This window comes from Poecilia mexicana, unplaced genomic scaffold, assembly GCF_051168715.1.
Source record: "Poecilia mexicana isolate PSO_F unplaced genomic scaffold, ASM5116871v1 scaffold_21, whole genome shotgun sequence".
NCBI lineage: Eukaryota > Metazoa > Chordata > Actinopteri > Cyprinodontiformes > Poeciliidae > Poecilia > Poecilia mexicana.
Window position 1 is genome coordinate 14,302,889 of NW_028263390.1, and position 13,643 is coordinate 14,316,531.

General features: G+C 39.5%; 1 protein-coding gene across 6 annotated transcripts in view; it reads right to left on the bottom strand.

Moving 5' to 3' along the window:
- The window catches only part of utrn (utrophin), a 183,611-nt gene that overhangs the window by 139,636 nt on the left and 30,332 nt on the right, over positions 1-13,643 (bottom strand). For all 6 annotated transcript variants that reach the window (XM_088002105.1, XM_088002104.1, XM_088002106.1 and 3 more), the window contains 19 exons: positions 11,727-11,957; positions 10,210-10,391; positions 9,556-9,706; positions 9,194-9,313; positions 8,900-9,001; positions 8,474-8,581; positions 7,476-7,655; positions 7,108-7,256; positions 6,894-7,017; positions 6,705-6,792; positions 5,747-5,991; positions 5,490-5,658; positions 3,865-3,992; positions 2,179-2,316; positions 1,987-2,100; positions 1,724-1,879; positions 1,146-1,316; positions 848-1,039; positions 253-387 (listed from right to left, as the gene is read on the bottom strand). In XM_088002105.1, the coding sequence (XP_087858231.1) occupies positions 253-387; positions 848-1,039; positions 1,146-1,316; positions 1,724-1,879; positions 1,987-2,100; positions 2,179-2,316; positions 3,865-3,992; positions 5,490-5,658; positions 5,747-5,991; positions 6,705-6,792; positions 6,894-7,017; positions 7,108-7,256; positions 7,476-7,655; positions 8,474-8,581; positions 8,900-9,001; positions 9,194-9,313; positions 9,556-9,706; positions 10,210-10,391; positions 11,727-11,957 (2,883 nt within the window). The remainder of the gene's footprint in view (positions 1-252; positions 388-847; positions 1,040-1,145; positions 1,317-1,723; positions 1,880-1,986; positions 2,101-2,178; positions 2,317-3,864; positions 3,993-5,489; positions 5,659-5,746; positions 5,992-6,704; positions 6,793-6,893; positions 7,018-7,107; positions 7,257-7,475; positions 7,656-8,473; positions 8,582-8,899; positions 9,002-9,193; positions 9,314-9,555; positions 9,707-10,209; positions 10,392-11,726; positions 11,958-13,643) is intronic.

A 13,643-nucleotide genomic window follows, 5' to 3' on the forward strand; every position in this document is an offset into this window, starting at 1 on the left:
TGTCCATTATATCCATTTGTTAGAATTTATTTTCTCAAAGCAAAGCCCACAGCCATGCAGTATTCTTTTTTTTTTTATGAATTTACCATGTTAGTTGGATGTTCTGCAATTACTTAAATGATTTAGCAAGTGAAATGAAAAAAAAAAAAAAGGTGTCCATCCTGGTTATTTTGCACACGAGCGTCCTTCAATCTAATTGAGTAAATTCTGGAGAAATTCAACGAGACGACATACAATTGAGCGCTTGTGTACCTCCAGAGCTTCAGTGACCGTCTCGGTGCTCTCTGGTACGTTCTCAGTAGCTTGAAGTTTCTCCTCTACAGTGTTGAGCCAGCCCTGCTCCATGTCCAGGTACTGAAGCAGCTCCATCCAACAAGACCAGACCTCCTGCAAAGTGCATGCATGATTAAATTACTAACGGGAAAAATAAATAAAAGCAAAATCAAATGACTCACGATTCAACTACACATGAATTCCAATGTAGACGATCAAAAACGCTGCGTTAATCTCAGAGATTATTGCTAAAAAAATAAATCCTCCACCGTCAGCCTCATCTTCAAGCTTTTCTTGTCCCTTGCATGTAAATTAAGGAAATAAAGCCAAAGCAATGACTAATCGCATAAAACTATGTGTCATTCCAATACTGAGCCAACCAACATTAAATTAGGCCACTGTTGCATAAATAATTGAGATGTAGCCGTTTTAAAAATGAAAATTTTTGGACTGGAGCAAAGCTTTTAGTCATAAATTTATAAACAATGATGCTGGTGTGGTCTCATATTTCTAACATGCAACTTTTGGTTTACTTTATAGACTCAGAAGGTCGTTCCAATCATTCAAAAATTACCTCCAGTGTGTGACATTTGCTCTTGAGGCGGTCACAGAGTTTGTGGTAATTGGCTAGCACTCCGTCTAACTCGGAGGTCAGCTCCTGTCCGGAGCCTCCAGCGGGGTGCGATGTTCGGGACACCAGCAGGTTGATGCTGTCCTTCAGGATTTTCACTTTCACTTCCTTCTGTAGCACATCCTCTTTAGCACGCTTTAATTCAAGAGTTCATGTAAATACGTAGATCCAAAAGCTGAAACATTTTTCACAATAAACACAAATTTAATGTTTTCCTGACGGTTTTTTTTTCCACCCGTACCTTCATCTCCTCCAGTGACACCTCCAAGTCCTCAGGACTTTTATACTCAAAGTCTCTCATTAGAAACTCTTCGTCAACCTGGGCCATCCACTCCTGCATCTCTGCCAGGTCTTTCTTCAGGTTCAGTTGCTTCTCCTGGTTCTCAGCCACATGCTCCTGATGACTCAAGAGCTACACAGGAACATATTCGACAGATTTTCAAAATAAATAACAGAAATATTTACTAAACGCATTTAAACTATGCATCACAATTAATGCATTTGAATCGCCCTCAAATTTTTTACTTAGGTTCTGCTTCTAATCCTCTCAGAGCTTTTTTTTCCCCCATTTAATTTTTTTTCCCGATTACGTTTTTCCTTCCACTTAACTTTCCATTATTTGCTTGGGCACAGCACTCCGTTAACAATTACCTGATGTGGTTTACCCTTCAAGTGGGGGTTGTCACCGATTATCTGCTGAACAACATTCAAGTCTCAACTGAGACTTGAATGTCTAGTTTTAGACTAACACACATTAGTCTAAAACTGATGCCCAACGTAAACGGAAATTTTTAAAGTGAAATTCACTGTTTTCGTCACCTGTTTACTGAGTGTGGCCCATCTTTCTTGACAATGGTCCAACTTATCCTGCCCCCACTGGGCCAGTCCTGGGACTGCAGTCGCCTGCACAGCTTGTACATTTTCTTCCATCTGCATTAATGAACGTTCCATGAGCTCCATCTCAGTAACATACTCCTAGTTCAGAAAAGAAAGAAAACAAAGTTTCAATTTAAAAATGTAAATAAATGTAGATATGTTGAGTTTAAAAAATGTTTAGTGTCTGCATTTCTTTTTTTAAATACCTTGCACTGATTAAGTTCTGCCTGCAGATTCTCAGCATCGCCCATCCCTGTGGCGTCCCTCGACAGCAGCTCCTGAACTGCATCCAGCCAGCGCTCCACTTGTTCCAAACGCACCTTAAAAACAACAAGTGGACAAACTTTGACATCAAGAAACACTGAGAAAAATTACTGGGGTAACTAGAGTTAACCTACCTGATTGTCTTTCATGCTGCCCAGAATGCACTGCAGCATGCCGTGCTCCTCACGGGCTTTTGAAGAGAGCTGGCTCCATTTTTGTAGTTCAGCTGGATCAGTGGCTTGTTGTTTTTGTTCAATCTCCAAACACAGGCCCTGTGGTCAGCAAAAGGTCAGGCTCAACAAAGTCTCAGAGCCGTGTGAACGCCACCCTGCATCTTGGAAACTTCTGAAATCATTTCTAAAACCACACATTTGTAGCTTTGACAGAGTTTTTACAGCTTTTTTTTACGTAACATTTCAAACTTTTCCGGAAAGGAAGGGAAAAAGGAGGAAGAGAAAGAGGAAGTACAGGAAGGACGACATGAGGCCCAGAATGGAAGAACGGAAGATTCCCTAAGTAAGAACAGAAGGGAAAAAAAGAAGGCATAAGAACAAACAGAAAGAAGGTCAGATGGGAGTGTATGAATGACTGAACAAAGGAAATAACATTTAGACAATGGGAAATGGAATAAATTCTGAAACGGCACCACTTTTCACTATTCATTTGTTTTTTCCATGCTTATCCAAAACTGGAAAAGTCTCAAAAAATCTATTTCCCCCACATTTCTAGATCATGAAACCTTGCTCTGAGTCATTTTCCAAGTTAAAGGAGTTCGCAAGGTTTTCCTAATTTGATTTGTGTGGATGCCAAGGGGGTAGAAGAGAACATATTATGACATATGCTAACGGAAATCAAACTTGTGCTGCTCTGAACTCTATGAACTCTGTTAAAGATAAGCAGGACAATAAAAGGACCAACATACAACAAATACAGATCAGACTACTTTGTGAAATGTCTTTTTCAAAATGTCAAATCAGGCAAAACCAAATGTGTATATTCTTCAGTAACTATGAAAAAGCCATTTGTATCAATGATTTGCAATTTACATGCACACATAATTAGGCTCATTTAATCAGTAAAGGCATAATAAAGGGGCAATGTGTGTAAATGATATTGTGAACTCGTAAAAACAAAAAGCTACAACAATCAGTGTCATCTCCTCTCATTAGACTAATGTCTGACTGATCTCTGGGATGCTGTCACTGGATTGTATGTTGAGGCTGGCAGGCTCCACATGGAGCTACGCGGTTCATGCACAGGCACGCAGCCCAGAATGTGTCACCTCCCCGCCCCTCTCCCCTGCACAGCGTCCCATCTACCGCGATAACAAGAGCGCAGACTGAGCCGCATTCCATGGACAGATGGAGGAGGCGGCAAATGTTCAGTACGCAACAACACGCTCATTACAAAACAGCCATTTCTGTGCAAAAACAAAAAAGAGGCATGTTCACACACACACACCCTTTACCTCTTACACAATTTAATGCAGTGATAAGGCAACTGATGGCTTGGTTCAAGAAAGAGGCCTATTGTGTTGTAGAAACCACAGGAGAGACAGGATGACACTACTCTGATAAACGAGTTACTCAACCACAAAGGAAAAAAAAAAAAAAAGCTCAACAAGATCTAGAGATTCCTGCAATGTCAAAATATCAATAATCATCGCACATGCCGATAAAAAAACAACAACATACAAATAGAAAGGTGCAACTTAGTGATATCTACTTTTCTGGACTTTTCTTTTAATCTGTCCCTTTGATATGATATCTGCATGCAAAATGCTCTGCAGGAAAGTCTCTTTGTTTATTAGTAGCACCCACCTGTGCCCGCTCCACTGCCCTTTCTGCTGTGTGAACGTCTACGACTCCGTCTTTCAAAGCCGCCATACTGGCCTCCAGGCCGTCCACCGCATCCTGAACCACCTGGTTGGCTTCGACGTTGGCCAAGGCTGGGCAAAAGAAAAAAAAGAAAAGAAAAAAAAAGTAAATGTAAGTTTTAAGAAGATTACATCACACATAAGACTGGGATATAATATTAAAACTTGTGCAAGAAGAAGAAGGTGTCCAGTTTGTGTGTTTTCTACTTTGAGGGAGGATGATAAATATTCATAATCGCCGTGTTTCACCGCTTCCTGCTCTGCTATATAACCGTCTCTCCTGCCTCCTGTTTTGTTGCCTGTTAATTGCCAGGTGATTTAAGGCTTCCATAATCGGACTGTGTTTACACAGAGCAAGAGCCGAGAGGAAGTGAAAGTTCAAGATGGAGAGCCCCCATCACGAGAGGCAAAGTACCCTCAAGCAGAAGCAACTGATTTCCTTCCAAAGGAAAGCTGTCTTAAAAAGCTCCCAGGCACAGCAAAACACACTCACAGACACTTATGTTCAAGAGTTTATTCAGGTTACGAGGTAACATTTGGCTGAGATCTGCACACATTAATTCAGGAATTAAAACACAGACCGATTCTCAGGACTGTTTTATATCCAACGCACGTCCTCGGGTAGAAACAAGCTGACAGACATTTGACTTAGCATAAAATCTCCTGCGTATGCTGCTGTAAATTTGTGCGCTTTCGGAGGCCATATAAGGGCAAGATCCATTATTACTCGAGACTAGCCAAGGTTCAATAAAAAATACTGATGTCAAATTTACATAGCTCCTGAGCAGCTGTACTGATGTTAGCCATTATTGTTTTGCTTTCCTTGTAAATGTAAGACCTTCAGTGAAAAAGAGAAAAAGATTTTTATCATTAAATAGGAGATCAGATCCTGCTTAAAGCTAAACATGTTCTTCCAAAAAACATAGCATAAAGCCTGCACAGTGTTTAAGAGCTAATTTATCCTCCAGATGAAATACCATTTTATAATTTTTTTTGCATATTATTTTTTTGTAAAATAACTCAACCTTTGTCAAGTTAGATGTTGATCATCACCACTGATTATCAATATGATTCAGGTCTGGACTTTTAGTGAGTCATTCTAATACATAAATCTGCTTTAATCCAAATGATCTCATTTTAATTCTGGCTGCATTTTTAGTGTTATCTTATTGGAAGGTCAACATCACTCCAGTTTTCAAAAAAGTTACATTTTTGTCTCATCTGACAAAAAAAATAAATCCACAATGGTACATTTCCATTTATATATTTTCCATTTTCAGAAAATAAGTTGAACAAAATGCTGGAATGTTTAAAGTCTTTAAACATTTTTTGGTTTTCGTGATTATGTTTGTTCAGTAATGTTTTCTAACAAACATCTGAGGCTTTCACAAACCCAAATTTAATTAAGGTGCATCACAGCAAAGAGGGTCAAATACAAACGAAGGCCACAATTTGTAAAGTTTAAAAATACTTGAAAACCATGTATAATCTTTTGCTGGTCTAATAATTGAAAAAGCTGAAGAGTGTGGATATTTTTGGAAATAATTGTACATAACCAAGCATGTTTACCTTGATTCACGTCTTGTTCTCTGTTCTGCAGCTGCTGTAGTGTGGAGGAGTGATGTGCAGAAACCACGACCATGTTGTCTTTCAGAGACGGCACCGTTCCAAGAGTTCCTGCCTCCGAAGACAGCTGTTCGAGTCGCGGACCTACGGCAGTGACCTGAGCGAGGCGGGACTGGGAACACAAAAGGAGATGTTAAAACTGAGGATAAAAACTTAATTTAGGAAAGCAGATTAAGTGGGACTAATGTGGTAAACCTCACCTTACATTCTCCACTCAGGTTTCTCAGCTCAACCTCGTTGTTGCTTTTTACGAGTGAAGTTGTAGCCAGCCACTGATCTTGTTTCTCCAACATCTGGTTGAGGTCAGCAAGCTCCGAGGAAACTTGTCTGATCCGGGTCCGAGTGAGAACCCGGTCTCGGGCGGCCTGGAGCTCCCTGGAACAGACGTCCCACTCGGTCTGAATAAGGTCTATGTTTTCCCTCACCGAGTCCACTCCTGCTCCCTCTGCAGAAAGAAACAAATCAGCAATGTGTCACATAAGAACTCCAATAATTAACCGTGCCATGTAGAGAGGTTTTTATAATTTCATTTGAAAGTATCGCAGTTAGGTTGTGAATGTTAAAAACAGTCCATAGGAAACTGAAAAGAACAAGAATAAAATCGTTTCTTGGAAGAAACTCCGTCACAGGATTCCTGCTGTTTCGCTGCTGCCAGAACAAAGCGGTCATATAAAGTCTAGAGTTTCATTGAATAGTTATATGAAATCAGCATGCCTGTAGGCTGAAATATTTCATCCTTTATCCACAAAATGCACAAATATACTCACACTGTTGACATTTACCACTAAATAAAACAAGAACATCACAGAAAACATCACACATCGACATAAAAGTCATTTAAAAAATGACAAGACGTGCACAATTAAAGGGGAAAAGGACATTTCTTTGATTAAGTTTATCTTTTTTTAGCAATTTGTCATCATACAGGTGCAAACTTTAATATATTTTAATGGGATTTTATTTCATAAGGGGCATATGTAATCGCTCTATTCATCTATTAATTGAAAATTGTTTTAATGGCAGAAAATGTAAAAAGATAAAAAGGGGATGAATGTTTTTGCAAATCAATGCACAAGCTGAGCTCTTGGCACACATTTAAATGGATTAAATGGCTTGTTAGAGGATTTATTGTCTGTCAGGAAAAAATATTTTTCTTACCCCTCTCTAGTTGCTCCATCAGGTTGCGTCCTTCTTTTGTTAGTTCCCTAACTGTGCTTTCCTTTACCTTCAGTTGCAATTCCAGCTCCTAAAGTCATAGTTAAACATAATTGATATATTGTCAATAAGGTGCCAATTTAAAATAAAATTACCATAGTTCATTCATTCAAGTAAAAAAAAAACTCTTACATTTAGTTTTTCCTGCAGGTCTGGGGCATCAGCTGTGGTTTCAGGGGGCATGGAGCACAGCGACCGAGCGGACATCTTCCACGTCTGAATCCAGCTTGTTAAGTCAGACAGCTTATTTTCAAACCTGCATAAAATAAAATGCGTTCATGTTTGCAGGTCTGTTTGTAATTTAGTTTTCATCAATGGAGAGGCAGGCTGTGTTTCAAGTTCTTACATTCGTCTGATTTCTGCATCTGTCTCCACCAGTCGTTTCTTAGCAGGAGCAGGTTGGGCCAGCTCCTGATCAACAGCAGGAGAAGCTGCTGCCTCCGTCACTTTTTCCTCCATCTGAGGGATTCCAGATTCTGTTACGGCCTCCATTACCTTCAAGTGTCAAACAGAAAGAGGCACAGAAAACCATCTCTGCATGTCAGTTACTAAAAAAGCAAAAACAAACACCAAAGGAAAGCATGTAAAGTTTAATAGTACTCCCACTCTTTTGCTTTCATTACTGAAACTTCTTTTATTGATAAACATCCAGATTTGAGTAGTAGCTTTTTATGTCCGTGTTAGCATCATGACGACATATTTCCAAGTGCACACCTGGAAGGAGCAGTCCTCCAGTTTCTGAACAAGGTTGTCCCATCTGTGAGTCAGCTCCTCTGTGTCGGCCTCAATCTTGGCTCCTGCTTCGGCACTCTGAAGCAGCTGCATCACATCCTGACCTGCATCCGACAGCTTGTCCAGAGTCCGCCTCTTCTTCTCCATGTCCTCCTTTAAAATCTGAAACGATAAGAGTAAAGCTTAACTTTTACTGCAGGATTTCTTGAGAATGTAAAAAGTTCAATCTTTTATTTACAGATGTGGATAAATTAGGACAGTGCATTAGTCCTAATATGGATTTTATATCAGTTTGGACAATATAAAGAAAAAAATAAATCTTAAACTTGCGTAAAATGTAAAAATAAAGGAGTTTCTGATAAAGAAAATAAATTAGGACAACCCAAATGTGTTGTCACTTAGAATAGCTGAAATTACACACAGGTGCATCACATCAGGACGATGTGATGGAAACATCATTACTTGGCATTTTAAAGCCATTTACAGCTTTCAGAGATAGTTAGGTAGGCTATTTAGGTAAAAATGGACACCATGATGAGATTAAATAAAATCTGAGGCCTTCTAAAAGAAAGTATGAGATGAGTAAGAGATTTAAAGAGGTCTCAAAACAATTTAAAAATCTGTCAGTAAGTGGGGGACATTCAAGGGAGAAAGAAATTCACCCTGACAGCAGGAGGAGAAAAACAACTTGAATCTCGGCTTCAAGATGCATCTCACTAAAGTGATCCATCCAAAGGAGGAAAGCCTACCTACTGTTTATTTTTCTTGTAGTTTAATTGCAATTAAAACACTGTCTTTACTCCTTTAAAAACAAGATGGACATCAATATGTAATTTATTTATTTTTTTTTTAAACAGGCAACTGAAAATTTGGGTTGCCCTAATGTTTCACATGATGATCGAGATTTTGGAAATGCAGTACACTGAATTACATTTGAGAGCAAAGTGCCAGATGCATAAAACAGAATGTTCTCTACGTACTGTTAGTTGTCGCACATTCGCGTTCATTTCACTGGGATCTCTGAAGTTGGAGGTTTGGACGTGGTTTAAAGCCTCTTCTTTTTCTGCCAACCATTCTCTAATCAAACTCTGAAAAAGAAAAGAAAATAATTTAATTTTCATTTACAAATCTAGCATTAGAAAGTAATTGTTAAACTGTTTTGTTTTGTTTAAATACAACCAAAATGTAAATATTCAGTTTGCCAAAATATTTTAAAAGAGCAAATTCATCAACTTAAATTTGTCATTATTGTCTTAAAGTCAAGCTGATTTTTAAAATACAAGCAGAAACTTGTATTTCTGCTTGCATGTGTATCAGTTTTTTTTCTTCTCCAGCAAGTTGTTATAATGAACCATTTAAATAAAAGGAAAGATGACTGAGCGGTATAAAGCAAAAATATTGCATACCTGATCTGATAAAAGCTGTTGCCAAACTAAGAAAACCTCTTGCAGCTTATGCCACCTTTCTTCTGTCCAGCGGCAGACAGCTGCCCAGCGCTCACCCAAAGACTAGAAACAAAGAACAAAAATAAATATATTCTGCTTAAATAAAAGTCCAAATCAACTTCAAGCTATTTCTAACATTTGCAGAAATTAATTTAAATTATTTCTGCAAATTATCTTTATCATCTATGTACATAAAGATAAGTACATAATATTATTCTGCTGATTATCTCACAGATTTAAAGCATGGTATCTCACTTGTAATTGCTCCTCCAGGGCAGCAGTGGCACTCTCTCCGCTGTTCTCATCCACCACGACCACCATGTGCGTCAGAGAGTTGACCTTTACCTGCTCCGCCTCCAAGTCATTCTGAAGTTCCTGATCAAGAAATTCAAAGTTGAGTTAGTGCAGTGATTAGCTGTAAATGCAGATGATAGAAAAGTCATTCAGCTTCATAGCTAAAAGTCCAGTTGACTAGTCAAAGTTTAGGATCTGATGTTTGCTAAGTGATTGGAGGAGAGGTGTATTTAGAGATAAAGCATCACAAAGGTGCTCCATAAGACTGGAACAACAAGCGGAAGGGAGATATTTTATTAAACATAAGTATAATATTTATTTACTTTATGTTTTTCTATGTTTTCCTTGTAAACATCCATGTCCTTGGCTGCTGGTTCCGTCTCCATCTTTTTGATTCGCTCCTCTGTCAGTGTCAGCCAATCAGAGAGCTGCTGTAGCTGCTGCTGCTGCAGCTCCATCAGAACCTCGTGGAGCCTGGAAACGAGAACGGAAAAAGTTCAGGACAGAAGGACGAGACATGATTTTCTGTACATTAAGTTTCAACTTCTACTGAGTATTAGTCCAAACTGTACTAAGACCAAAATGTAAACAAGCATGTGTTTTTATCTTTCCATTAACTGAAGGAAAAACTTCCAGTCAAAATGCAGTACGACTGTACAAAGGAACGTAAAGAAGAAAAACAAAAAAACATCGCAATATTATTACATCGCAAATTGTTGTGATTAACATACATTTTCCTCTACTCCTCTTTTCCTTCATCACAGTGCCTACATCAGTCTTTTCAAGTTTCAGAATCTTAATTAATATCTACATTGGCACATGGCAAGAGTCCATGCAAGAAGCCAAATGTATGATTTGCAAGCACGAGTTTCAATGTAATACACCGAAAATATTGCAGTCGACCACACATCGCATCCCAGTAGTAATCTGCAATAGATCCATCATGTTTTGTAGCTTTAGTACGTGGATGTCCCCACCTGGCCTGGCGGTCCATGCTGGCCACTCGGAGACTCTCCCAGCGAGAGTTGAGGAGAGTCATCTGCTCTCGAATTTCCTCTTCTTCCTCATCTGTTAGGTTGCCCTGAACAATCAGTTGGTTTCCCGCTTGCAGCACATTGCCCACGCTGCTCTGATGAGCGGTCAGCTCCATCATAAACCCCTGCAGACAAAGATGGGGACAGAAGTTTGTATACTCTCATAATGGGCATGAATTATTTGTCATTTGGAGGTTCTAATTATTTATTTGAACAGTTCGTTTTCCATGAGGGAAAAACTTTACAATGACTTGCATGACTGAAACAATTGAATTTACTTTGAAATTTCTATCAAAATTAGACATGCAACCTCAGATGCACTCTCAAACCCCAATATTTTTGCTAAATGTCCCCTTTCTAACTTTCACCCAAATCACATGCTGTTAGTCTTTACCAACCTTCTGGCGTAATTATGCCAAAAATATTTGATCACTCGTTTAGCAAAAACAGTAAAGTGCCTTTAAACATTTTGGCTTCCTTACACAAGACCTTTTTACACCATAGTCCATAAAATGTCAGTACAGCTGAGGCGACAGGAACCTGACCTATTAATTTAAAAATAATCTTCAACCATTTGATTCACTCTGTCATCTTCAAATGAAACCAAATGAACACCACCCGACAACAAACCATTATCGCTGTCCAAGCAAGGTTTCCATCTCCATGAACAAAGAGGACACTGAACTTAAACTACTTGAAAGCTTGGAGAAAGCAGGCTCAACTAATGACTTTACTTCACATCCATTTCTGTAAGATTTCTTTTTGAATGATACATTTACGCTTCATTGCTGAGAACTTTAATTATTGTTTAGTCTCTGCTAGTGGATAGTGTGTAAAAACAAGAGCGAAACAAGCAGAATTGATTTTAAGCCACTTGATAAGCTTGGCTGCTAAAGAGGCTTTAGATCTCATTGCTCTGTGTCTCCCCAACCAGCTTTCTGCTTTGACCTGGATTCCAGGCATTCAGCTCCACAAACAGTCGCATTTCAGCCGAGGGAATCCATTCAAAGCCCCTTCACACACATGCTCAGACACAAACTTTGCAAATACGCCCCCATGTCAAGCAAGCAAGCAAGTCAGCCAGCCAGTCAGCGCTGGGCCGGGAGCCTATGGAGAGTTGAGCTCCATGGCACTCAGTAAAATTCCTGGCATTCCCAACAAGTACGAAGCATGTACTGCTGGTTAGGAAGGCATCAGTTTGGCAGATAACGTTGGAAGTCGCAGTGAAGAGTGACGGATATCAACAAAACAGCCAGTGGGTGCGTCAAGCATGATGTGCACTGCATCTTATATACACAAATCTATATCAAACTTCTGTAACTCAGCAGAGCACCTTATTCTAAAGTGTAACCTCGAAGAGCATGCTTTGCTTTTCTACAGTTTGAGGATATGTTTGCTTCTGCCTGACAAAGAGACAAGAAGGTAAATTACAGTGTTTGAGTCCATGCAAGTTGTCTTACCTCATGTGTGTGGAACTGGTCTTTAACTTCTTCCACGTCGTCCGACACCTCATCCTGAATATGCAGCGCATCCTCGGCTGACAGCAGCCAAGTCAAAACCTCCTCCAGAGTCGTCTGGTAGCTGTCGAGGTCCACTTCCAGCAGGCTGCCGTCCATCTCCCCCTCTGTCTCCATCAGGGTGCTGGGGGTCTCGGGTCGCGGGCTGCTGCCTGCCTCCTCCATCTGCACACTCTGAAACATAGACTTCCAGTTAGGTCCTCATCCAGTTTGTAACATTATAACCTTACAAAAGTTTTCACAACCCTAAAACTTGTTCACGTTGTGAGAGTGCAACCACAGGAAACGTATTATGTGCTATTTTGTGAAGAATCTACAAAGGTTTCAGCCTCTAGGTGTGTTAAGCTGTAAACACAAAGTCAAGTTTATCTGTACAGCACATTTTGGCAACAAGGCAGTTCAAAGTGCTTTACGTGATTAAAAAAAACATAAAATAGTAGCCACTTATGAAACAAGCAACAAACTTAATATTGTGTCAAATGCCATCATCAAGAATAAACCTCATCAAATATCAATGGTCCAGTTATTATGAATTAAAGGAAACTTTAAACTGGTGAGTTTTTAGTCTTAATTTAAGGCTAAATCGAGGCAAGAACCTTTGAATCACTGTACCCGATTTAAAGTAATTCAGTGTTTTGCGGGTTTTTTTTGTATGTTTGCTCCAGATTAGTGATGCATAAACCTGAATGTTGCTTCTCCGTGTTTGGTTCTGGTTCTGAGGATGAACAGCAAACCAGAACCAGCAGACTTGAGTAGTCTGGAAGGTTGACATAACAATAACATCCATTTTGGTGCTAAACCATTCTAAACTAACAACAGTATTTCAAAGTCTGTCTCTGAGCTTCCCGGGGTACAAATACTTTCGGAAAGAACCAAATTAGACCAATACATCTCACATATAATGTCTATAAAAACACAGTGCACACCCTGCATTCATTATTTCTAACTTTAGTTGCATCTGTGCACATCAACTGAAGAGATTTAAAATAGAAACAGACATGTAGGAGGGGGTGGTGTAGCCTTGGAGAGCACAAAGTGACCTCTCTGTTGGGTCAAAAAACTGCATGCTTATTACGGGATGCTGTGAGGTCTCCCTAGAACACTGCAAAGGGTTGGTCTAGATTTCTGGACTGCACATGTGCTTCAAAACAATAAAGTATCCAGCAGGAACCAAGATGAGGGTAAATGTACAGTCAAAGACATGAATGAAAAGGCCGTCTGGCACGAAACACAAGGAGAGAATCTGAAAGAAGGGTTTAAAAATGTGCTGTGTGACACATACACACAAAATTAAGACAAGCTTTAGTTCAAATTGCACTTCTCCTAAACTGTACAATAAAAAATGATCTAATTATAAACTTAAGAGTAGTTATGTATTTTCCTAGCCATTCAGAGAAAGCATTACTGGTTTACATTTTTTTTTCCTGAAGGGAAGGTCAAAGGAACTCAGCTAATCTGTCTGTAGCTGAACAGGATAAACCCTCAGCACCAGCAGCAGCAGCAGCAGTCAGCATGCCAAGTCAAACAGGACAGAAATCCTTATGAGTGTGTAGAGACTAATACAGCGAAAAGTTAAATGGGCCTTTGTTTTGGTGGCTGGAGTTACACAGTGGCGAGGCCTGAGCAGTAAGCTCAGAAAAAGGTCAGGAGCTGAAAATATTCAGTGGCCTTTTGGAAATTTTGGGATAAAAAAAAAACAGCAGCATACTGTGCCGACGCTGCTGTACAAAACAGAAATACAACCCAGGGAGGGACCGAGAAAGGAATCTTAACCATTGCTTTATTTAAAGATGTGCACGGCTGTAAAAGAGCGCTTTATTATCACCAGATGATTTCCTTAACTCTGTCGCTGCCCTCATA